This window comes from Dreissena polymorpha, chromosome 11 (assembly GCF_020536995.1).
Source record: "Dreissena polymorpha isolate Duluth1 chromosome 11, UMN_Dpol_1.0, whole genome shotgun sequence".
In the NCBI taxonomy this organism is placed as follows: Eukaryota; Metazoa; Mollusca; class Bivalvia; order Myida; family Dreissenidae; genus Dreissena; species Dreissena polymorpha.
The window spans coordinates 82740827-82767640 of NC_068365.1; the positions used below are offsets into that span (position 1 = coordinate 82740827).

The 26814-nt window shown below is 33.5% G+C and overlaps 2 protein-coding genes across 4 annotated transcripts in view; both read left to right on the forward strand.

Moving 5' to 3' along the window:
- The window catches only part of LOC127851894 (translation initiation factor eIF-2B subunit gamma-like), a 488689-nt gene that overhangs the window by 221620 nt on the left and 240255 nt on the right, over nucleotides 1–26814 (forward strand). The gene's annotated exons all lie outside the window — the stretch shown is intronic.
- On the forward strand, nucleotides 6776–15444 carry LOC127849981 (prostaglandin E2 receptor EP4 subtype-like). The gene is made up of 2 exons (XM_052382717.1): nucleotides 6776–7627; nucleotides 14767–15444. The coding sequence occupies exons 1-2, from the start codon at nucleotides 6776–6778 to the stop codon at nucleotides 15427–15429; spliced, it is 1515 nt and encodes a 504-aa protein (XP_052238677.1). The 3' UTR covers nucleotides 15430–15444.

Here is a 26814-nt window from a genome sequence, read left to right on the forward strand (position 1 = left end):
AACATGAATTTGAGAACACACCATGTATGTATCAAATGAAATTGTGCAGTTCGTTTTGTATATGGAACGTTTACCGGAAACATTATGAGTAGAATCATCATTATATAAAAAATATGTCTATCTAAGGGAATATCAATGACATACAATTTAAAATATAATACGAAAACCATATCGCAAGTCTTTATCCCTGTAATGCACAACACCCCGTGGTATAAACCTAGCTGCATTTCCACGCATAATAATGACGCAATCATGTTTGTTTTCGTGACGTCATCTGGTATGTTGATAGTGATTTTCAGCAATTGTCTTTTTTCATGAATAAAAGATGATTTTCGAATACAGATAAGTTGATATGATTGGCGAGCACACACTCACCACGATCTTTAATTTTCTAGGTCTCGTCAAACGAATAACCCCGGCCAAACCTTACTGGCCTTGTGAGTGCGTTGTTACGAGGACACAGGGTACGTTGGAATCGCCAAAGGCGCAATAGGATCATTGTCGCGAAACGCGATCATCTCTTTAAGAAACATATTTGTATTTATATAAACAGTGATAAGAATGTTTAACAATAACGGTGACTCATACGAAAATTATGCGCATTTCGTGTATTTCGAGAAGTGCATTAATTCATTAACCGTTCTTTGTTATTCAAAGACATTATAAATGGTGCAATGTCTCATATATAAACTGCAATCATTTGTATAGATGGTAGGATTGTTTTAATAAGTATTACAGGTTTATTGGCGCAATTATGACGTTTGTTATAATGCAATCGTGATTATAAAATTAAAGAACACAAATAAAGAAAAACAAAAGATTAAAGTTTGTTTTTGTGAATATCAAAAAATTTGTTCAATGTGATGGAGAAAAGGAAACTGATTGTAAACTATGTCACAGTCAGTGTGAAAACACATGAAAAGCTCATATCGGATTTGGTAAGACGGGCATATTAAAATACATGTAAATCAATCAATAACTTATCAATTATACCATCAACATGTTGTATTCTTGTCACGTGTGTGTGGGTTGCGTAAGTTTCTTCTTTAAGTAAAGTATATGTTTCTGTTGATGAGCTATACGACAGGCTGCAAATAGAGATTATTACCACTATGTTGCTTATATTTCAAAGGGATCACTGGGACATATTAAATTTGTTTATATATCGCAAAATTGCCAGTTTCATAAATATAATAAACACTTTACCTAACGGTTGTCGGTGATCACGTGTGTTTGCGTAACAAATTATGAATATTTGCTATGTTGCGTTAATCAATTAATGTGCTTTCATTATGCGTAACATATGCCTTTCACAACGTTTTATTTATAAGGTAGTTCATACCATAAGTTTTGGATAGCATACTATGTTTTTTTTTTAATTTACACAAGATTTCATCCTATGTCGTCGAGGAAGAAACACGTAAAGAAACCGTATATAGCGTTGGAGAAAATATTTTCAAGCAAATATTCATAAATATTATGTTACTCATACGTATACATACAAGAAGCCCTGTTTCACCGAAATCGTTGAAGTGTTTATTGACACATTCAATCGTGTTTCAGACCGGAGAAGCAATCTATTGGGGGGGGGGGGGGGGGTAAATACAACGTTATTATTAGCTATGTCGCGGCGGATTATCTATGTGACCTTATCATTTAGTGTGTGACCCTGGCGCGTTTATGTACTTGAAGAATAGGACGCGTCTGCTAAACTGGAAAAACAATCTTGTTTGGTTGAGAGTTTAACATGCATACATTATACCTTATGACGAATTTGTTTTAAAGCATAACTCATTTCATCGGAAAAAATACAAATGCACTCAATAAATTTAGTTCAAATAATACTTTGATTAAAACCAACATTGGACTATCAAGCCATACGAACAGTTTAATACAAATGTATCCGTTACCTTTACACTTAGGAGCGATGTAGAGTTTGTTGTATCGCGTGCAGCAAACGTATTTAATTGTGCATCTTTTAAATATCATACAAATGTGTAACACACCTATTTATATATTTCAAATGAATACATCATACCGTTCACATGTTATAGTGAATAAATTATTATAAGCACATTTTTGTCCCATTAAAGCATGTGACCAAATTCTGAAACGAATTTAACAAATGACAGAAGCGAAATGGGCCAAATTCAATCCTTGCAGTCTCGTTAGGAGCTACCCTATCCGCTAATGATACAAAACAACTTGCGCGACTTTACAGTCGACAGCATATTTTCTTACCAGACTGCGCTGGTCCAATATAGCATAAGGCCGTTATTTGCATGACGCAGGTAAAATCCTTGTACTATTGTCATCGGAAATAATGATTAGGATGATGACGATGATGATGATGTTGGTGGTGGTGGTAGGGGTGGTGAAAACGGTGATGTGATGATGATGATGATAATGATGATGATGATGATGATGATGATGATGATGATGATGATGGTGATGATGATGATGATGATGATGATGATAATGATGATGGTGACGATGATGATGATGATGATGATGATGATGATGATGATGATGATGATGATTGATGATGATGATGATGATGATGATGATGATAATGATGATGATGATGATGATGATGATGATGATGATGATGATGATGATGATGATGATGATGATGATGATGATGATGATGATGATGATGATGATGATGATGATGATGATGATAACGCATCGCTTACTATCAAGCATAAACACATTATTAAGAACGTAAAGATAAAATACAGGATTTAACGAGTGTAAGTTTATTGTATATACAAGAAAATATACTTATTCGACCGACCGACCGATGGACGTAATTCCAACCGAATATTTCATGGTTTAATCTAAGAAGTTATCATCGAGTTACTAAAGTGCATCAAACAAACGGTTCACCGAGAGTTTTCTATCGTCAAGAGTAGCGTTCACGTGCACCATTAATACACCAAACGTCGTCATGAAAGAGCGTGTGATAGCTCGGAACTTTGACTTGCGAAGTTTTGCGAATTATGCGGAATGATGTTTTGTACGTGAACATGGATTGACATTGTGTGTTTATATACTTTCTGAACCGACGGAAATTTCAGTGCGGTAAAGTTTACTTTTAATTTAACGCTTCGTTAAATACAAAGTTCAGTTGATATCCCGAAGGGAATAATGTGCGGTCGAATGATGAAAATAAGTTATTGTAAGCGGATTGTGTTGTTTGATATATTTGTTTTACTTAACTTGACATTATCAAGCGTAATATATGCTGTGGCCCGGCGGCATAATTTTGCATTGTTGAGATTAAACAGGTGTTATTAATTGTCGTCATGTTGTTTCAAGGACTTACAATGCTATGAGCACCTCGAGATTTGTGAAGTTCGATAGATAATAGTTTCTGGCCGACCTGCTTTTGGACTATTTTCACTGAGGAAGAAATGTCCTTCGAGCGAAGATAGTAAGAAGGGAGTATTTGATAAAATGGTCAATTGAGATTTATGAAATGATATTTTACATTCTAAGTACGAATGTGGATCTACTGAAGGTAACATTATTTTGGAATATAGAACATCTATTTATTGGAAATATGTTTTATTGGGTAACTTTTCATATTATATTTATATGTGCAGATATATTGAACGTGACGCTTACGCGAAAATATTTTCTACAAAATTCTATAATTACTCATGTAATCGCTTACCAGGTTTATATTGTATTCAGAAGTAACATATTACTTGGAAAATATACATTCTTGATATATAACAGTAAACGTGGAATTTCGCGAAGATCTTGGCGTTGGTATTCAATACATAAAATGTGCTGGTTTTATAAATACAGGATCTTTCGATATATATCCTGCTGCTATTGTTTATCGTTGTAGTATACTACTGTTGTTACGTACAACTAATTACATCGTACGATATTATCTGTAGAGATTGATCGGGATAATTGAGCGTCGTAATTGAGTCAACATGCATTGATTTTACTTGCGCATATTTACTTTTGCAATATATATCTAGATCTTAATGAGCTAATATTACCCCTTAGTATTACTAGATGCATCTGTTATAGCGAATTAAAGTACTACGCGTTGTTTCAGTTGCTTTCTGTCGCTTTGCTTATTTTAAAAACCTAAACGCCTGTTGTTTTCGATCACTTTGTTGAACGGTAGTACAGTTAAGTCTGGTAATCTTGCGCGTCCGGTAATCTTGCGCACTCCGCAGTTGCGACGAAGAATGGTTTTTTAAGTGATGAAAGAGGAAATTTCACATTGTTAAAAATTAACGGATTTCAAATGTACGTATTCCATGCAAAATAAAAAATTCGATTATTACATTTTAACACCGGTTGCGTCATATTTATACATCATACATGTATCGTAAACACCGACATACTTACGATAAATTCGACACATTCCCTGCAGTCTTTAGCGTTTTCATACTGTGTAATAAGAATTCACAAATCCAACGTGTAATTTAGCATTCCATTGTACAATATCCAATCAGTTATGGTATTTTTTGGCCATTGAAAATATATCGCATAAGAAGACATTGTTATTATTTCCCGCCTTTCTGTCAATCCAAATTTGGTATGGTCTCCGCATGCGCAATGGCCTAGTTTTTATATTTTCTGTAAACTATGGAAACATGATCAGGGTAAAATTAAACCTGTTATGCATAAACATTTTTCACGCTAGAAATCAATCATTTTATATGTTTATTGTTTTTTTTGGCTACAGTCAACATAGTGCCACCATCATCATCAACTAAACCGAAATATCCACATTAAATTAGAATGGTTTTACAAACTGCTTTTTTAATAATTTTCTGGAATGTTTGTTTGTCCCTAAATAGACACCATATGTCTACAATATTGCCTAAATGAGGTCATTACATCATGTGAGCAACACTACCGGACACTGTGATAGTTTGAAAATCAGGTGAGTCATGTTTGTTTTGAAATCAAATAAGACAGTTCTTCACTGAATTAACCAGTGTTAATAATAAGTGTTAATAAGCACATGAACTTCTTATTTTCATAATACATTTAGATATTTTGTTGTCAATTTATAAAAGAACATGTTTCTAAACCAATTGACCCTTAAATGCGCAAGATTACCGGACAGCATCGTATGTAATATCGAGTTACATAATGAGAGATGTCAACATTACCATGACATGGTTCCAATTTTCGTCCGCTGACCGTTTAGACAAATAAAAACTGTGCGACTATAGTCAGCCCGCTGCCAACATCACATGCGCTGTAGTTAACATCTCATATTGTTCTCATTCACAAGCATTGATTACCGGACCAGCTACGTACTTTAATTTTCATTGAATTGATTACACAATGTGATATAGCATGTGGCGTAATTTTCTGTGACGAAATGCATCAGTTAAACCTGAGACTTTTAGAAACAACAATTCGATCATGGTAGTTTATTAAACAGTACAATATATAAAAACAACAACATCGAAACAATTAAGAATGTATTTCGGATTGTGTGTTTGTCATGCGTAATTGGAAACTTCGAACGTCATATGATTGAGTAAATCGTGTTTTTGATCAGAATTGTTGGCATTCCATACACACGTTGCCCCCCCCCCCTTAAAAAAAACAACTTTTTAATATGACCATATTTAAAAGGAAGGAAGAAAAATGACATTGCATATCGCTCTTAATTTATTATATAAGCATGGTATAAACTTATCGTTTACTAAATTTTGTTTTGATGAAACCTGTTAGAGCTTAAATAGTGACATCAATCTTATCTACAGTACATATTCAATTGGAATCGATATTTTAATAATTCCGATTTAATTCTGCTTTTAATCATCACATTTTTATGGGGGATTCTTTTGTTGATTATTTTAAGTATGGTATAACGATCCGCTCGCGACGTCAAAGTGTTACTATTTATAGTAACGATACGTACTATTCATACCTACTTTACATAGATATATGAAAACTACTTTATATGTTTTGAATTATTATATATGTCTATATAAATCAATAGTGTTGTATGTGTTTTATAGAAGGAAAATTCAAGCATCATACAACCACATTGATAAAAGTGGTTCTTAAACAAGTGTTACTATACGCTATTATTGAAGGCAAGTAAACGATTAGCCAATCACAGACGGATAATAATTCAAACATGGATACAAAAGGATTGAAAGTACCACCACTATTGCTCTTGGTCTTTGGTCGGCTCAAACAAAACATTGAGTATTATAACGATTTAAAGACATTTCAAACCTCACACTTAGATCGGAATAGAACACACTTTTGATCTTTAGAAAATAGTTTGCCAATCGCAGTTTTGGCTTTTGAACACTACTGATTCCGATATTTGATGCTTACAAAAAAGTGAAGTAACAGTGCATATTATTTAAACTAAATGTTGTATTTGTAGATAAACACAACCTGATGAGTCCTGGAACTAACACAACGCATGTACAGGCGACCAAAATAAGCCCTAAATCAGTATCATTTTATTGACATTGAATACGTGAAAGTTTTCTTAAAACCATTCACAGTTTTCAAATGGACGCTTCTTGCAGTATGAGATGTTCTCCAATACCGAGAGCTAAATACAGAATATCGGAATGCAAAAGGCACATACACAGGGACTATTGTTCAACTCGAAGGCAGAACAGTTCGGATCATCTTCGACAGACTCTCAACACGCAGCACTGCGCTTTGGATTAAACCCTATCAATATTCAATAAGTAGTATATTACAACATAAAATGTTAACTTATAATGTGTAAAATTCGTTTCATTCATGAGGTGATATGGAAAATAGTTCATTGGTGAATGTATCGTTTTTTGAGGATCCGGGGGACATGTTTAATGGAATAAACGGAAATAAAACTCAAATGTTAGTAAATATATCCGCGATAAAAAAGCAAAACAGTGTTGTCGGCAGCAGCATCATGTTCAGCATGGGCGTGTTTGGGAACGTGCTTGCGCTTATCGTGCTTTACAGGTCCCCGGGAGACCAGAAACGGAAATTGTTCTACAGACTGGTTGCCGGTCTAACGATTACTGACCTTGTTGGTACAACCAGTCTGAGTCCGTTAGTGATTGCTACGTATGTCAATGATTTCAAATGGATCGGTGGAATTCATGTATGTAAATACTTCGGATTTATGATGGTGTTCTCCGGAGTGGCAACATCAACAATAGTGTGTTTAATGGCCATCGAAAGGTTGATTTCCATAAGACATCCTTATCTGTATTACGCTCGACTTCGCAAGAAGCATGCTACTTATTTTCTTCTCAGCGCCTGGACGTTTGCAGCGTCAGTTGCGAGCTTGCCTCTAATTGGTTTTGGAGAAATAGTTCTGCAGTATCCGTACACTTGGTGCTTCATAGACTATTATACCGACAATAACACCGATCGAGGATATAATTGCTTGTTCGCATTCCTAGAACTCCTCATGATTACAGTAACGGTTACGTGTAACTGTATAGTACTGTATACGCTGTTACGCACAAAGATGCGCGGTCTGTCCGGCCGGAAGAATAGTTTCACGGACTCCCGGACGTTCTCCGGCTACTCGCGGCGCTACGCGGAGTGTCAGATGGCGGTGCTGCTGATTGGTATCACAGTGGTGTTCAGCTCATGCTACTTTCCACTTATTGTAAGTGCCTTGGCCAAGTGCACAAAATATATACCATTGTTTGTTATATGGTAAATTTTGTATGAGAGCGGGATAAAATTAATTGTGTACAATGAAAACAAATTGTGTTTTATTTTAAGTTAGGATATCTATATAATTTAAAGGTCCACTATTTTCATATCAGGTGTACAATTAATAAGTTTCCCATTATTTTTATTGTTTATATGTATGTTATATGCAATTACATTTATTGATTATAATTTATATAATTTTCTTAAGTGTGTGGTTGTTTCTGACAAAAATTGTCTTTAATTAAATTATTAATTATGATAAATCATATTTAATTACGTGCGTAATCAGTATTTATTTTCGATGAAATCTTATTTAGTTAATGCGTCTTGCCCCTAAGGTGGAAATGAATTGTGGCTATTTGTACACGTCAGTATTATTTAGAACAGTGTATTTTCTCATTACTAATATATTGTTTGTTTATTTAAAATATCAACTAACAAGTCACATTTAATTCAATTTACAACAATTCACAAGTCACAGACAGGTTTCGACTGTATGAACAATTTATGATTTGAATTTATCAAGAACATGTTCGAGTGTGTTGCAAATAAAAGTAGGTGCAAAAGAGCTATATTTATCAGATTAACTTAATAATTCAATCATACAAAACTTCTGCATGTATTAAATTAATACATTGCAATGTCAAACTTTGGTAGACTGGGAGTAATCGGTTAATTCATTAAAATTAAAGGGTCAAATTTGTATAATGCTTAATATAAAGTTATTTAAAGGAACTATGTGTGCAACGGTTAAATGATCTAAAACAATTGGCATTTGAAACAAAATATAAGTACACATTTAGCAACTTTATTTCAAATCCTATTTTCTCAAAATGCTTGTGTCCAAATTAGGACCAAAAACTCTCAGAGCTCGCCACAACTATTTAACATTAGAGGTTCCCGATTCAAATAAAAAGCATTTTAATTACTTATAATGGTCGAGGTCCAACAGAGCGGCAACATTTCAGCTGTTTGAGGCATGTTATACAAGTTTTAAATATATAATTTCGTTTTTACAAAATATCACCATAATTTAGTATAATTTATAGATGATTGTCTGGGACCTCAGAAGTAGTAATATAAGCAGTAACACAGGAGCATTCTCACAGAAGTAAATTTACGACGAAATTGATAAAAAAAGTTGAAAAACAGAAGTTATAATACACAGATAGTAATACAGAAGTAGTAATTCTTAGTTAGTAATACATAAGTAATAATTGACCAGTCGCCAAATACGCGATCGCTCCGCCAACTAAGTTGTGTTTTCATAAAACGCTTATTCCATTACTCAGACAGTGTTTGTTTGTCGGACCATGTGGCCGCAATAAACGAAATCTGATTGATTATTACGTGAGTTTGATTGACAGCTGACAAGTGGTCAATTCTTTAGTAGTTACAGAGAATTGATAATACAAATATAGTAATACAGAGTATCATAAAACAGAAGTAGTTCTACAGAAGTTGAATTGCAAAAGTAGTAATACAGAAGCTGTAATACAGAAGTTGAAATACAAAAGTAGTAATATAGAAATACAGATGTATTAAGATTGGCGTATATGCAGCTCGATTGGTCACTTGGTTTGCCATTTGCCACATGCCTTGGATGCGTATGCAGTAAGACTGGTCACTTGCCATGGGTGTAAATGAATTTCGATTGGTCACTTGCCTTGTGTGTACATGCAGTACGATTGGTTACTTGCCTTGGGTCTTCATTATGTTAATTGTGTTAATTCATCCGGATTGAAACCTTCCCTAAATAAAAGACAAGCGGATGTATATAATATTTGTTCTCATGATATTTGTTCTTTTTGTATCATTATTTCTATATAATCATAGATATATAATCACCACAAAACCTGTATTGAATTATTTTTTTGATATATAGATAGATAGATAGATAGATAGATAGATAGATAGATAGATAGATAGATAGATAGATAGATAGATAGATAGATAAATAGATAGATAGACAGTTAGATAGATAGATAGAAAGAAAGAAAGATAGATAGATAGATAGATAGATAGATAGATAGATAGATGGATATATTTATTTCAGTATAATGATACAACATGATAAAATATATATACATACATGTTACAATAGAACAACAATAAACATGTATGAGAAATGAAACCATGCAAATAAAATTATACCAAGGATTACACAAAAAAGAGAACTTAATCTTTTATTTCCATCGGGTCCTTGAAAGTTGGATATCGATGGTAGTGACATAGATAGGCATGAGATGAATATCAGAGATTTGGGTTATAAAAGACAATTATTTGCATTTAAACGTAGATATATTAAAATGTGGATAAATTTAAAACTATACAGATCTAAAAGAATAATTAGATATTAAGAAGATGAGTTTTAACTGACAACCTAAATTTAGCTATACTTGTTATATTCCTTACGGAGGAAGGTAGTTTGTTCAAAAGAAAACAAGCATTATATACAAATGATTTAGCACTAAAACCTTTGACTTTGGGTAAAATATAGCACCCACTTTTACTTGACCTAGTATTGTATGAATGAAGAGTGTCAATCAGTACACAGTTTTCACTCATATATATCAATCTCAAACACATGTATATGCCTTTTGGTATTCGAAATCATATGTAGGTAAAAACCTACATTATGTAAGGCTCGTGGTTATGAATATGTTGATATGAATCAGGGCTTTACAAATTAACAATCTTGGGTGTTAGTGATTAAGGTTAATTTTTTTCAACGTTTAATTGGTAATTTAAGATATGATTTAGAGGGAATAGCCTTTGGTATACACATATCAGAAAAATGTGCTTAAAATAGACAATTTTCGCTGAGATAGTAATGATTTCATTGTCATACAACATAAAAAACATGCAGCTTTTAAAAATGTGAGAAATCGATCTCCATTACCGATAATTCATTTTCAATTAACTCATTATTAAAATATGCACTCACTGTATTAAAGCCAATATAGAAGACCTCATGTTGATTTATAAATTGTCACGCAAATCAACACATTACACTTGTCAGTATATAATTAATAGTGTAATTGAGAAAACTTGATATCCCACACATGTATGTAGCTCCAGAAATGTAAAATAATAAAACATTCGCCCATTCGTATCAAATACTGAGTGTATTTATGCCCTGTGATTAAAATTATAACAATACATTCATCAGAATACCATATTTTGTGCAACACATTTTACTTAGGCAAAGTTATGTATATGTTTAGTTTTAATTACATCCGCTGGATACGTTATTAAAATGGTGCAATTTTAAATTATTCTTAATACGTCGAACATCACATCCATATTTATTAATGACAATACACAGTCAACGTAATACTATTTATTGATGTATTGCCTTTATGATTTTCACTTACCCTAATGGTATGTTTTGGTATAAACCTCGTGCTATTATGTTTCAAGCGGAACTCTTAGTTTTAACTCTCATAATACACCCATGGGTTGGTAATTCAATACATCATACACATTAATTTTGGCACAATCAAAACAGAAAATATACATTCGATCGAATTTGATATAGATGATAGTTTCCCTATTTATTTGAAAACAGGTATAACTATTCCTTGTGTACTCACTTTAAACAAAAGTTATTAATCTCTGTGTAACATTTACTTTCCTGAATACAACACACAATCAATACCTATTTATAAATATATTTTATTTAAGAAAATATGTTGGAAACGTTCAAGTTTTTTTTAATAGTTTTTTTAACAATTATATGACAAACAGTTGTTGTGATATATTCAATCATTGTGGTACGTTTAAGTAGTATTTAACTTGAGAATAAATGAAATTGGCAGTTAATGTTCACACTGAATACATAATTACCGCAAGGAATATATGTGAACAATCATCGAATATAGTTATTAAAAAAAAAATCCTCTTTGAGGAAAGTTGAAAATAACTTACACAATCAAGGTTTTTGAAGCCGAACATTGAGCCCTGTAAATTCATGTGTGATTTCTTAAAATACAAAATACTAACACAATTGTTTACTGTCGAACAGATGACAGAAAAAATAGTACGAAACATTTGACAAAGGTAAAGTGATGACGTGACGTAATGTCTTATTAATTTGGTTTCTAATGTCAACAATCAAGTGATATGTATAGAAGCATTAATACAATGTGATCAATGTATACACAACATATTGAATAAGCTTATTGATAAGGAATGCATGAGGAGAGAGTGAGTATTGCTTTGGTAAATTTAAAGTTTGAAGAATTGGTAAGGAACTTTTAATCGGGCTGAATGTAAACGTCTTTGTGTGTTTTTTCATGTTAGTGGATATGTGTGATTGGAAGGATTGGAGTTGAAATGGTGTTTTAAGTATTTACATAAAGGATGTAAAATGAGTTTAGATTGTAAGTGTTTGAATTTTAAAATAAGAGGCTTAATCGTTTATACATTACTCATCGTACATGTAGATGTATACTTTATTTTGTTATTTGAGATTGATATTAAAGTGATTAATCGCCAGGAATCAGACTGGGTTTATTTCTCATGCGAAAAAACGATTCACTTGCTTGCATGATAAATGGGATGCTCATAAAGGAAGCGATATTTAAGAGACGGAAAATTGCACAGAAAGCACATTTGATTCCTTTCTTTATTCGAAATATATATGTTATACGTACGCGTGTCATTCAGTGACTTTTACTCCTGCAACAGTTACAATCTTGATAACTCTTGTTTATAGTTTAATGTCATATGACATTTACTCTAAGGGATATTTTTCTTCAAAAAGCCTTTCGTAACAGATCATCAACATTATATTGCAAACATTACGGACTGCATTGATCCTAACGAGAATAATGTCTTGCGTTAAGTTGGCATGTCTTGTAGTAGATGGCGTAACGATACTGTTGACCCAACAATGATTGTGTCGCACAGACCACAGTCAAGTTAACATTCATAAACATTAAGTTGCCGATGACAATAATACATAATTCAATGCATATTTAAACTTAACACAATAAATGGATGATAACAACGGGCCATCATGTTAAATTCACTAAAGTTGTAAAGGGTTTGTTAAATAATAACAACAATTTCTGTCTTCTTAAATATAATTTCTATCTTTGCTCTACTATGTGTCCTTACCAGAAATGAAACATGTATGTAAATTGTATCGCGTTGTTTGTACATTTTAGTTTCATTTTCTCCAATTTTGAATATGCTTTATATACGTTTGTTTTCTCAATTGTTTCGACCATTTATATGCGATAATAATGTTGGTGTTTCTACTAGTATATCAGAAACATATTAAATTATGTAATTATTTGATTTCGTATTGGTACGGTATAAACATATTTATTTGTATTATATAATATTTAAAAGATGACTTTTAGTTGAGTATATTACCTTTTTTTGTTAATTGAAACAAGTAATTGAGTAAACATGAACGTTATGCACCCATTAGTAATTAACTGCTCCAGTTTAATGGACCGTATCACGCGCTTGATTACTAGCATACAAATGGATCAGATAATACACACAACATGATGTATGTATATAACGTTATTTATTATATATCTGTTTAATGCTTTTAACAAAATACAGGTTGTATCAATCGTTAAAATAAATCCCGTATTATGCTACTCGCTGTTTTCCGATTCTGTATTACCATACTAGCCGGACTACTTTCTTCGACCCATTTAATGACGTCACATTACGCGCACCGATAATAGAAAACCCCTATTTTAAATTACGAAATATATTACGTTGTACATCGTGTGGCGTCATTTCTGTGACGAAACACAATAGTTTTATTTAAACTCTCTGGAATTTAAGGACATGTTGGACGTGGTGTTTTTTAACAGTAAACTGTTTGTTTAAAACATCGATTTTAAAAAACGTATTTCGGAGTAGGCGTTTGTCATGCATAAATGTATATTTCGATAGAAAACAATAAAAGTGTGCGGTTAAAACTAAGTTTCGATAAAGACATGAAAGAATACAAGTGGAACTGCATATCGTTTCTACGTTTTTGTTATTTATATTGGATTTAAGTTGTCAACTTAATTGTTATAAACATTGGATTAACGATGTCATTAAGGTAAGCGTGTCGGAAAACTGTGTACACGTTAATTTACATAAACTGTATTCATACGCGTCTAGAATAAACTATGGCGTACCGTTTTATTCATTGTTTTGTCAGTTTTGCTAAAGAAAAAAAAATACAATCGTTAATTTGTTTCGTTAGTTGTTGTATATAATAAAAGGAATATTACGCTAGTCAATTGTTCCGAGAGTTTGTATCAGTCTCGTGGCGTGTGCAATTTCGTATAACACTTGATTCGTCATCAAACAAGCCACTCGACTGATAAAACTCTGAGAACAAATGACTTGCGTAATATTCCGTATGTATTTACTGTTTATAAGTAGAATACACATGATAGCTAGTATGCATTCGTGTACATTTTAAGCATTTACTGTTCAAATATCGATGTCTTCAACATTAGCCATTGCTGTCTTAGTGATTACTAGTCATGTTCCATTCAGCCAAATATTTCATTTTGTAAACACAACCCATGCATGTAAAATGTGACAGTGATACATATTCCAATACATCATGGTATTGCACTGGTGCCAGTATAAGCATGCATTATACGGTTTTATAGCAGAACTGTTTTGATGAAAACATTGTTTGTAAACAGACCAGTAATTTAGAAAAAAAAAATACTATAGAGATATGCTTCATATATAGGAGGGTAGCTTAAAACCGGAAATAATTAAGCAACAAAGAATCTTAAAACATCTCCTTTTTGTGCTCAGTTAAAGGGTCTTGCTTATTAATGACTACATTTGTTTCGGTTTCTGACAAATAATGACACAGCTTAGGCCGGTAATTGCATTGTTTTCATCCAGAGTTACGAATATCATATAACACGTATGTAGGTCGCGCAGTTTAGCCAGGGACAACACTTTCAGCTTTAATGAAATATTTCGTTTAAAGGAAGTATCGTCTACACAAACATCTTGCTAAGCCGGAAACTACGGTCACTGATTAGCATGTGCAGTTTGTACATATATATTAACGCATCTATTGTTGTGTTTATATTTCAGATTCGAATTGTCCTCAACCAAACCAAGCTACTTCCTGTGAACATGCGCACTGATCTGCTCATTATCCGCTTCGCCTCGCTCAATCAGATCCTTGACCCCTGGGTTTACATCTTGCTACGACGCGAGGTCGTCTCGCGTCTCATTTTCACAATCCGTAAACTCGTATCTCCCAAACACAAGGATGCACAGGTTCGAACCTTCCGCCGACAAGACTCTGCGTATTCCGCCAGGGACTCAAATTACACGTGTTGTATTTTCTGTTTTCATTGTTTATGTGATCCACCCCTTCAAAGACGTGATAGCACAGTATCCGGGAATTACGGTAGCGACTTCATGTCCGGTTCAATGTCTCCAAGACTTCCAACAAACAAGTTCGCTATTGGGGTGATCCGAACTGTGATGATTCCGAATACCAGTAATGACTCACCCGCCGCTTTAGCTAAACGCTCGCACGTTATCGCAGGCCTAAAGCGTCAAGCATCTGTTGATTTAGATATAATAAGTAACCAGCCTGATAACCCATGTGATCCTTTAATGAAACCGTTTGATTCTAGCTACAGTGTTGCAGACTGCATACTCAGGTATTCAGACAACATACGTAGTGATAAACTATTGACTAACATAGCCGAAGACTCTGTTCGTGAAGATATGGGCAACCTGTAAACATTCCCTGCCTAACATTAAAAAATCACCTGTTTACTAGTGTATACTAGTAAGTTGTTGCACAATTACTAAATAAGTAATGCATAATTCAAACCCATTATGATTGTACAGTAATATTTGCATAATAATTCATGCAATTCATTAACGTTTTTGTGATTATAAATCCACCTTCGTGCGTATAAACGCGTGTTTTTCTGTGTATGTACCTATCTAGGGTTTCTAAGTTTGAATTTGCTATTATGTTTTGCATATATTGGAATTTGAGGAAATTGTCAGACTTTGTGTAATCCGCCATGTCGAAAAAGCATTGGTACAGCCAAGTGAAAATCAACGGATCAGTAGCGTACTAAGGCTGTATCGTAGAAAAACAGTAATGCTTTCACACGTGTATTACAACAGTTAAATGCAATATATCTTTTATTTTGATTTAAGTTATACATGTTTTAAAGTTTCTGCTATACATAAATTGTGTACTTATGTGTCACTTGTTGCAAAAATACAGTAAATAAGGTTTTAATGTTTATGAACAAATTTGCTCGTTTGTTGTTTGTTTTCTTTGCATATGTGCAATTTTGAATGGATTATAAATGGATCAGCTTTTATCATAGCACACTAGTGGAAACTATTAAATACATTCAACGTTGTTTTGTATAACATGTGGCTTTGACGGATTCAAATTACCTCTCATACATTTGGAACGCAAATAAAACAGAAACAATTATTTGTAAGAATACACAAGATTGTTATAGGACATAACGCATGATATTAAAATATCAATGTAAAATTGCATCACATGATACAACATTCTATTTTACTGCAATTACAAATTCATTCTTCTGATTTACCTACCGACCTTTTATTTGTTTTTGTATTTTTGATAAATGCCATTACATTTAATTACAGTCAACTTGCGAATAGGGGGTAACACCAATACGGGGTGACTTTCGTGTATTTCATGAAAAAGTATAATCAAATCAAAACAATTGTTGCATAGTGTGTCCCTTGGATAAATGCACACTGTTACACATTTCTGAAAAGATTCCCCAACTGTTGATCTTACATGAGTGATAATGCTGTAAACAGTGATCCTTTATTGGCAATAGTGGGCGCTTTTGTGTACATCATTTTAATATAGCTAATTTTCATTTATTTTCAATAAAACCTTTTATTTATCTGAAATATGTTTAAATGACAGCGTTATAAACGTTTATTTATAGTTTTTGTGATCATATAATATTTTTTTATTGTCGTACTTTCATTGGTCAATTTTGCAAAAAAATCAGAAGTGTACTGCGGCAAAATAATAATACAGAAAAATAATACAGAAGCATTTACTTTTACATCTTTGTATATATACACAAAAGCCAAAAGGACAAAATTGTAATGAAAATATGTAACGTTTTGTTCGGCATGTGATTCTCTATTGGCAAGTTGATATTACTGACACCATTCTATTACTTGGAATATTTTCTAAACTTTTCTAACAATAAATGTCCTCATCTGATGTTTTGACGATTGATCTTAAGAAACAAAAGCGGAAGCACTACAACTTAACCATGGATACTTTTCAATTTGAAAGTAGTTTAAAAGGTATGTTTGTAAACATCCAGGTTCAATTATATTGCTTATACACAAGCATGTATACTTATTACAATACACACATGAGTGGCATGCTAAATGGTTAATGTGGCTAAAAAAAGGATAGTAAATACACCTATTCATTCAACGTAATATGATTTACATTCTTTGCAACAATATTGTGTCGTTTTACTAATATGCGAGTAGGTAAGCCGCCTTTGGCTACAGTTGTAAATAATGCATTTATGTACACCAGAACAATATTTACGGTTGCTTGTAAAAGTGTTTCGGGACTGGTAAACCAATGCATCTGGTTATTTGACTGTAGAAACTATAGAATCATGAACGTAACGACTTCCATCGGCAAGCATTCTACTGCATGAAGGTCTGGAATAAAACAAACAACAAAATAAGTTACGGAAAGGAAATGTAAATCGAATCCATGATTATGTTGACATTATTCACACTGTCAGTTATATCCTGTGCTTGAATTAGCAGTCATTCTTAAAAACCACACCGCCTCACAATTCGAGAGCATTAAGGAGGCTGGGCTGTGAATTTATTCTGGGTAATTATATCAATTTAGATGTGCTTTTGAGAGGGAAAGCGTAAGCCTTGCTCTAAAACATGGTTTAATGCATTTAGTAAAGTCTAGTACCAAATGATCCTTTCAATACAGGCTAATCAGGGACGACATTTTCCGCTATTATATTTTTTTCCGTTGGAAGGAAGTATTTTCTTAATGAAAATCCAATATAGGCGAAGATTGTTGTTCCTGACTTGTTTTTAAGGACTGCACAAGCAAATCTGTGACGACACTTTATTAATGTGCATTCAGCCCTTTTTTCCTAGAGCGCGGCTTGTATTCAGTTTAATAAACTGTGATCAAGCTGTTTTAATGTTAACACCTACAAAATGGTGTCTTTGTCCGTTCCTGCAATGAGCTTAAAATTGTCACGAATCAATACGCGTTTGAAAATATATCTGATTAGGCTAATACGCAGCCAGATAAATTAGTGTTTGTTTGCCAATCGTTAAACATATTTAATAAATATCTAGTTTTTTTCGCAAAAAAATGTTATCTATTTGTGAACATTTATCCATATAAATCATTGTGGGACTCTTCGCCTCCAAGCACTGTGATGTTTAAAGAGAAAACGTTTAAGGAAACTTCTGCTAATTCCATGAAATACATTCTAGAAGAATAGGTAATCTCGTCATTACTCTACTTCAAAGTTAAACCGTCAAGCGTTCGTATATGGTGTATGTGTGTTTCGAAGTTTATGAGGTCTTTTTGCGCCAAAAACACTATTATTTGTTAATCCGAACTGTGTCTTAACATTTCTACCTGATTAACTTTTGACCAAACGGTGGACGATCGATCCAAATGCATCACTTTCTTTTTACACATTCTGATATATGATTCGGAGCAAAATTGTTGCATGCTTCCTTGACTCAATTGCATTTGTTAGTTATTTTAATCAACATGAATGTAAAACAAAGTATATGTCTTATGACGATTATAAGCATGCAGCTCTGCACGGGGGTGTTCGCTTCAGGATAAATAGTGGAACGGTTGCATTGACGTCCACAACATTATGTCTTTCATTTTTATATAAGACTTGCTCTGAAAAAAAACGACTAAAACATTTTGTCCTAGTTATATATGTACATTACACACGCGCTTATCTATCAACGCGGACAGTGTGTTGCAGGATGTTAATCTGGGATAAGACTTTACCCACATGCAGTAAGCCCGTGTTTGACAGTGCGCGGCTAACACATTGTTAGTTTTAAATATTTTAATGAGTAATACTAATTTTAAATATGAGCATCAGTAATGAAACACGTAAACCTTAATATTGATTACGTATGTTTTTGCCATTCAGAGGAATACATTGGTTTTCATGTCCTGTTCTGTTATTTGGGGCGATGCATGGTCCTTATTCGAGCATCGCAGGCTAATCTAGGACGACAGCTTTATGCACCTGCATTAATTATATTGTTCGAAGACCTAGGCCCTAAGCGTTCCCACACTCAGCAGCCCGTACAGTCGTCACTCTCAGGTAGATCAGATGCTAAAAGCGGTCCCGGGCAAAGCATGCTGCACATTCACCAATCTCAAGTAAGAAAATTAGTGTTCCCAAAAATAAATAATATTTAGTCGTCACTCTCAGGTATGTGAGAGACTTAAAGCGTTCTCAGACTCATCAGTCTGTATAATCATCTCCCTCGGATTAGAAAACGACCGAAAACGTTTGCAGAAAAAGCAGCCTATGCAGTCATCACTCTCATTTAAGTCAAATAATGAACGCGTTCCAAGACATAGTAACCTGTATAATCATCACTCCTAAGTAAGTCAGAGACTTACAAAAATCATAGACACATCGGCATATAAAGTTGTCATTTTCAGGTAAGTCAGAGACCATAAGAGTTCCCAGACAAAGCAGAATGACAGACGTCTTTCACGGATAAGACTTGCATTGAAAGCGTTCCCAAACACAAAACTCTGGAAAGTCGTTACTCTCAGGTAAGCATGCAGGAAATGTGTGGAAACATGTAAACATAGTTCCCGTTATGCAGTTCTCGTACACATTTATATGAAATAAGACTTTTCCGGTTTTCAGATGATTTGCGTCATCATCCAGACAGGTCGGAAAACTAACAAAGTCGAAAGTCCATTTGGACATAAAAGAAAATAAAGAAAATAAATAACTCAATAAGTTACTGTACAATCATAATTATTCGTGGGCTTGAATTTCCGTTGATTTCATGGGTTGCCATTTCTTAGAATTTAACTTAAATTCTAAGAACTGATCAAAGCCTTACTTCTTGATCAGTATTTACGATTCTTAAAGAAGTTTTTATTACACAACACGTCAACGTGTTTAAACATGATTCTATAAAAACCTAAATGATTTTTCAATGTTGAGAAAACACAACTCTACAGTCTACACTGCGTTAAAGAGTCTAAGATTACCTTAATCTGACTGCAATTATAACGAAGGGCATTACATGTCACCTAATGTTTCATAATTGATACTACTAAACGGAACACTTTAACCAAATTGCCAGATGCCTTTGTTTCCTCTTTACACTGCACACTCTCTGGCAACTCGAAACGTATGGAGCAAACAAATAAGCCAAAGAAGCTAAGGGTGTTATGTCGTAATTATTAAAAAATGAACCCGACAAATCGTTGATTGTACATGCCTTTCTTCGTTATGTTTATGCGATATATAGACATGAAATTACTTACATTACTATCCCAATAGATGCATGTGCATTGCAAGTTTCTAAGCAGTAGTTTGGGCGTTCAAGTGAAGTCTTTATATGTACATCACCGTTGACAGACTGCTCATATTTTAAGAATAAGGTATTTTCATAATTCCGGATTTGTTGGATGACCGATTTCTTATACAGTGGTTGTTTTTGATTAGGCGAACTCGTTGCAGCATTCAAATAACAATGTTCAATAGGTGATTTAGCCATCCTAAAATCGTATCTTAGAAAGTTAAATTATGGAGGCGCTGCTGAATACAAATCGAACAGTTACTATCAACGGGTCTAGTTCACTGTTTAATAAATATGTTTCTGATAAGACCTCTGAGAATCGACATGTTAAATCCACTTAACAGAAGATTGGAAAGTTTTTTAAGCGGGTAAAACCACTTCGACTGAAGCTTGGCATGCCGGTATAAACCACATTGACTGAAGCTTGATCAGACATGTAACCGGTATAAACCACCAGGCCAAATTATAAATAACATCCTTACTATAGATAACAAAAGCATGGGCATACCAGTAACATATAATAATGAGGCAGCTATCTAGGCACTTTTGTCCGCAATTTTAACGTTTAGAGTTTAGTTCGCATAAAATTGCCGTCATTTTTTCCTGATCTATGGACCTTCATTGTTCTTTTTTAAGACGAAACAGATAACACGAGGGAAACAGGATTTTTGAAAATATAAAATTTAGTTAACCCAGTTTCATAGCCGATTGCCATAGTATGTCTCTATACAAAATAACTCAAATTATTAACTATAGTTCCCATAATGGGTTATACATAACTGAAATTGTGTTTCGCTATACATTTTGAATTGAGGGTCTCATAATGTGTTTCGACTTGGACAGCGAGTTGAGGCAATAACCAGCCGCTGAGTTGCAATACGTCTTACACTAGTCTACTTAAATGATTATGTATGAGATGTTTGCAGTTTGCGACGACAGAGGAATACAATATCGGAAAACATATTTTTATAGAAGCTCAATCGTTAGCAACTTCGACAAACACTATTCAGTATTCAAAAGAATACCAATATCAGATCTAGCTCATTCCCTTCCCGAAACTGTCGAATATTCTTCAGTATAATTAGATATCCTACCCTATCCAAGCTCCAATACTGTTATTGTTTATTCCGTCTTGAACCTGCAAATTTAATTACCAAATATTATTTGGATAGAAGTACTGAACTACAATTCGAGTTCAATACAAATAAAACCTGTAAAGCTTGAAGCAAGGTGTATGTTCTTAGAGACTACATTTATTTCCGCTATAATTTAATATAAATGATCTGAATATATGAAGGAAGTTGATAAAACGTGTATGTGTTTAACAATGTGTATATTTCGTTTCACGTTACATACACTCAATACAATGTTGAGAAACCAACACAAACGTGTTAATTGATTGATAAATAGAGATCTATATATTATGTTACATAAAGAATAAACGCAAAATGACGGTTTCCACATCTACAAAACAGGAACAACTATTAAATATGTGCGTTTGATAAAAAAGTAAATTAAGAAAATCTTTCAATGTATGCAAAACTCTTAATTATATTATTATTCTATTATTCCAGTTATTTGTTACGAAATATGAGTTAAATTAAAATGGAAATCCACAGTTCCTGGGCGTTTATCTAACACACGTATAGATATATCAAAGCATCACATTGTTGAACTTTAACAAGACACTATGTTCGTTACAGAAGAACGTGCAAACAGTCTGAACAGGCTATCATAGCTTGGACATCCCGCTGGTTAATATGTATCTCGGACTATCGCGACCTATAAGCGCTGCAATATCTAGTACTAGGTGAGGCTCCTCTGACCACCACACTAAAGTTTCCGACAAAATATGAATGTGACCTTATTGTAATATTGTACTATTTGGTTGATCGGAATCGTTCTTTCTGACTTGAATGATTCATCATCGTATACAATATTTCGTTTGGATAATGTTCATTAATTGTCGCAATCAAGTGCATACTTGTAAAAACGTTCCCGATAGAGAAACATACGAATACTTATTTTACACTGTGTATTGATTATTTATAAAAAAATGCACACCTTCTAGCAAATGATTAAGTTCAATTATAATATATAGCACATTGCAAACATGTACATATTAGCTACGAGCATTAAGACGATACACATACATTAAACACCATTTCGTTGTATGTCTTGCCATCAACAGCATAAGTTTGTTCCATCATAGACGTTTTGGTGTAGCACATATACTTTGAGAGTGAACACACATGGAATTCAGCTTTTCGACAGGAAGCACATATACCTATTTACTCTGTGAACAATAGTTTTTTCTTGGTTATGTTCATTGTGTACAAAGAGGTTGTAAATAATCGAAACTCTGCCTTTAACATACAACAGCACAACATATTACGTTTTAAGCCGACCTTCATTTTATAACAATAATTTGTTTAGTAATTTATTGAATGTTTTATGGAAATAAATAACTGTTGACATATTTTATTGACAAAATCGTCAACACATTTCGTGGGTAATTATTTAACATCCCTTGTTTTAAAACTTTACATCACTCAATGATTCCTCTCCGCGTTATGAACGTCTCGTCCTTTAGCTTGCCTTCAACAAACGATGCTCGCTGTTTCAACAACATATAATGTCCAAATATAAATGATGCTTAAATAAAATTGATGCATGGTGAAGTAATACTTAGGACGCATGGTGCGGCAGAAAGTGACATCTGTGGATTGTGTTGGTGCGGCTTTAAATCGGTGATATTCACCTTAGTAATTAACAGTATGCAATTTTTAAACAATATTGTATAATTTGAAATTAAAACTCTGAGCAATTAAGTGCCAGACAACAAGCATATACATTATTTCGCCGTAACTAAAACAACATTAGCCTTTTACAAATAAATACATGTTAAAGAGGTCATACTCAGTGGAACATTCTACCCCAAACGCCATCTGCCTCTTATTGATTTCGGGCTCTTCTATGTAACTGAATACTCAATGGTTGCGATGATTTATCATTCTCTGTCGAAATTGACCAGTAGATTAAATTATTATTATTTATTTATTTTATAAACGAAGTCAAATATATCCGAGTGGCATGTCCACCTGATAATTTCACGGGCAATTACCCTACAACAGTTCTCGTTCAAGCACGGTCAATGAAAGTGTGTATACCAAACGGCTATTGATGGAGAATAAAAGTGTGTGAATCTCGCATAAATTTAAGTTGAACTTATTATATCATAGCTTAAATTAACTTTGCAATCATAAATTCACAGATGAAAATAACAATCTTAAGCTTACACATTTTAATTATTGTAGTTATTGTATAAACTATACTAATATTCAGTGCAATCATTCTCGCGGGAAAATTTAATACTTATGTATACATACGGGCACACTACACAGTCATATCGTGATACATTTTAGAACCGAAAAGCTTGGTAAGTATGTCATACATAACAAGTCGTTTGAAATCGTGTTGTTATAAAATTATTTTGAACACAGACGTTGTAGAAACCCTGTCAATCTGTTTTGATATTTATGCTAATATTATGCTTAATCATTTGTGTTGAATGTTTTGTTTGACTTGATCTTGCCATAAATAAACGAATAGCGTTTGCTAACAGCAATGCACCTCTTGATTCTTCTTGTGTAGTTTCAATAATCTTATGTCGAAGAACTGAACTCTATTGTATTGATATTGTATTTGTAGTTAAATCTCCGTGAAAATGCGAAGCATTTTAATTCTACCTATCGGTCTAGTATTGATCTTCATTTGGAGCTGTCAAATAACCAAAATACGTTAAACTATCAACACTATTCGCATATACCGACTGCTTCACAAATACGTTCAAGCTATTATACGTAAACATATCAACACACTCAAAAAGGACGTTGCCTTCAAACCCGTATCGGCTACTGTTACCCGCAGTTTGATCGATATCTTGGTCAATAAACCAGTTTAGTTTCTGTTTAACAGTTGCTAGTTGTCAATCAAAGTATTTGCCAAGTTTAAGTTAGTAATGACACATTGTAAGTTTACTTCAAATAAGCAGACAACACTCTAAGACAAATAGAAAAGCGGATCGTATTAAGAGACTATTTTTGAGAGTGTATTTTTTTTACAAACTCCAGGAATTATAAAAACAGGAAATAACTGGAATTTACCCAACTAGCATGGTCTGCATTCGTGTATTACTATTACCAAAGATATTAAATAAAAATCCAAATGGCATAATTTGTTTTCGATTCGATTTTAACGAGGTCACGCCCAGTTGATTGACGAGAGGTCAAGTCAAGGTGATGGCCACGAGATCGAGTTCAGGTGATTAAAACGAATTCGAGTCCATTTGGTGGTCACACGGTCGAGTCCTGTTGATGGTCACGAGGTCGAATCCAGGTGATCGTCACGAGATTGAGTATGTCAATCGTATGACACATTATTTAAAATATAGTGGATATTATATTCTATAATGTAAAAATATAGTGGATATTCTATTGTTTATACATTAAAAAGCATACCGAAAAAGAAGTTTTAAATTCGTTGAATGTAATGTTTTTTTATAATATGCTAATGATAGAAACAAGTAACGATTGATTTGGGTAAATGCTTATATATAAAGTTCTATGAAGCAAATTCAAGCCATGTGAAATGAATACTTTCAAGAATGCAGATTTGTTTATTGCAAAATAAATATTTAAAACACGAAAATTATATATGACCTATATATGATGATTCTTTAATGTTCGTATCCAGTGGATGGTGTGTTTGTTTGAACGCACTCAATGTCATGCGTTTCATATGTGAAAACAGTCCAATGTTAAAAAGATAAGATGAAAAGATAATAAAGATAAGATTTTACAGTCGATGTATCCATTTTTTTGCCAGTTACAATGCGTCCGCATGAACAACTGGTACTTAAACAGTGCCAATTAGTGTGAAAACAGTTATATTATTGTTAGTCCGTGTACAACAGCAATTGACGGTTCAGAAAATCGCTAAATATTCCATGAGTAATCTCCAAACTCAGACCAACCAGAGGGAAACGGTTGATACTCAATGAAACCGCGTCCGGCTGACCCTATGATAGGCGTCATCCGATTAAAAACAAGTAAGTAATAAGGAAGATGTACCTGTTTAAACACTCAAATTTTCCATCTAAGCGAGGCATCGGCGGCCATGTTTTCTTAATTCTGACCACGTGATTCCCCGCATTGTCTTTGTAGAAAAGTTTTAGCGGATTGTGTTTTTCGAAATTAGATTTTTGCATGTAAACTGTGTGATTCTCTGTTTGACAAGTCGAACAGTTCATTCATTTACAATAGCGTCATATTGAAATGATTCGATAATGTTTGTATTGCAGTGTGGTACTTTTTTCTGTCATTAAATTGCATCCAACTCAAGTTGGAAGTTTAGACAGTTCAATAGATGGTGTCCGCACAAGTATAATTTAGCTATTCATTTGCGTAGAACGTATACATGTTAATGGAACATATGTTTTCTTTTTTTCAATATATTGCAGCAATATTAATAAAAGGTAGTATATAATGCGTTTGAGTTATACAAATTGTACTTTTAAACTGTAACAGATGTGATTTTCCGGTTTATGAGCATGCCTATTCAAGGTTTGATCAAGACGAACACCCATTATATTTTTTTCTAAATACATTGGCCATGAAATTGGCCATGTCATTATTTAAAACGGAATAAAGTATTAATTCATGTCTAGACACAATCATACCAAATTTTGAAATTTCTGGTTTAATGACATGCTTTTAAGTAAACTCCATTAATAATGCAATCGACTTCATTGTGCAGTTCATTTTCTATGTAAGACGTTTCAAAGCCGGATGTTATCGGTTTCATCAAACAAAAAAGTTGTTTCAATAACAGGGCATGTATCTACAGAAACATAAACGGAATAACAATAACATACTATTGAATAGAGATAAGTTCAACTGATTTGCGCGCACACCTGAACCACGATCTTTTGTTTTCGAGGTCTCGCCAAATCAATCATCCCAGTCACACCGCACTCGCATTCTTCCTGCGTTGTTTCGCGGATCATGGACGCGTTTGGATTGCCAGAGGTGCTGGGTGGTCATTGTGAGAACGCACGACACATTCATGTCCAGTCTAGTCAGACAGGAATTTTAAAGTGAATTGGACTTGACCAATAACTAAGATATCATACCAACATTTATTTTTATCACGTTTATGTGGGAGTATAATTTATTTAACTCTAATAAAATAATATGTTCTTGTTTATCGTTATTTAATGTATGTTTATTTGTATTGCCTATCATTTACCTATGTTTCTATGTTTAAATTCACCTTATGTCGTTTAGGAAGAAACATTTTAAACAACTTTGTATAGCTTTGAAAACAATCTTCGTCATATCTTCGTATATATATGTATACTGACAAGAAGCCATTGTGTACACACCGGTCTTACTGACCTGTGTACTAACGCGAAAGGAATTGTGGGTAGCACTTATTTTACGAGTGAAAAGT

Excerpts from the sequence above, each read along its gene's own strand:
- LOC127849981 (XM_052382717.1), top strand. The coding sequence starts at position 6,776 with ATGGAAAATAGTTCATTGGTGAATGTATCGTTTTTTGAGGATCCGGGG. Across the intron at positions 7,628-14,766 it reads CATGCTACTTTCCACTTATT|ATTCGAATTGTCCTCAACCA; the intron begins GTAAGTGCCTTG and ends TTTATATTTCAG.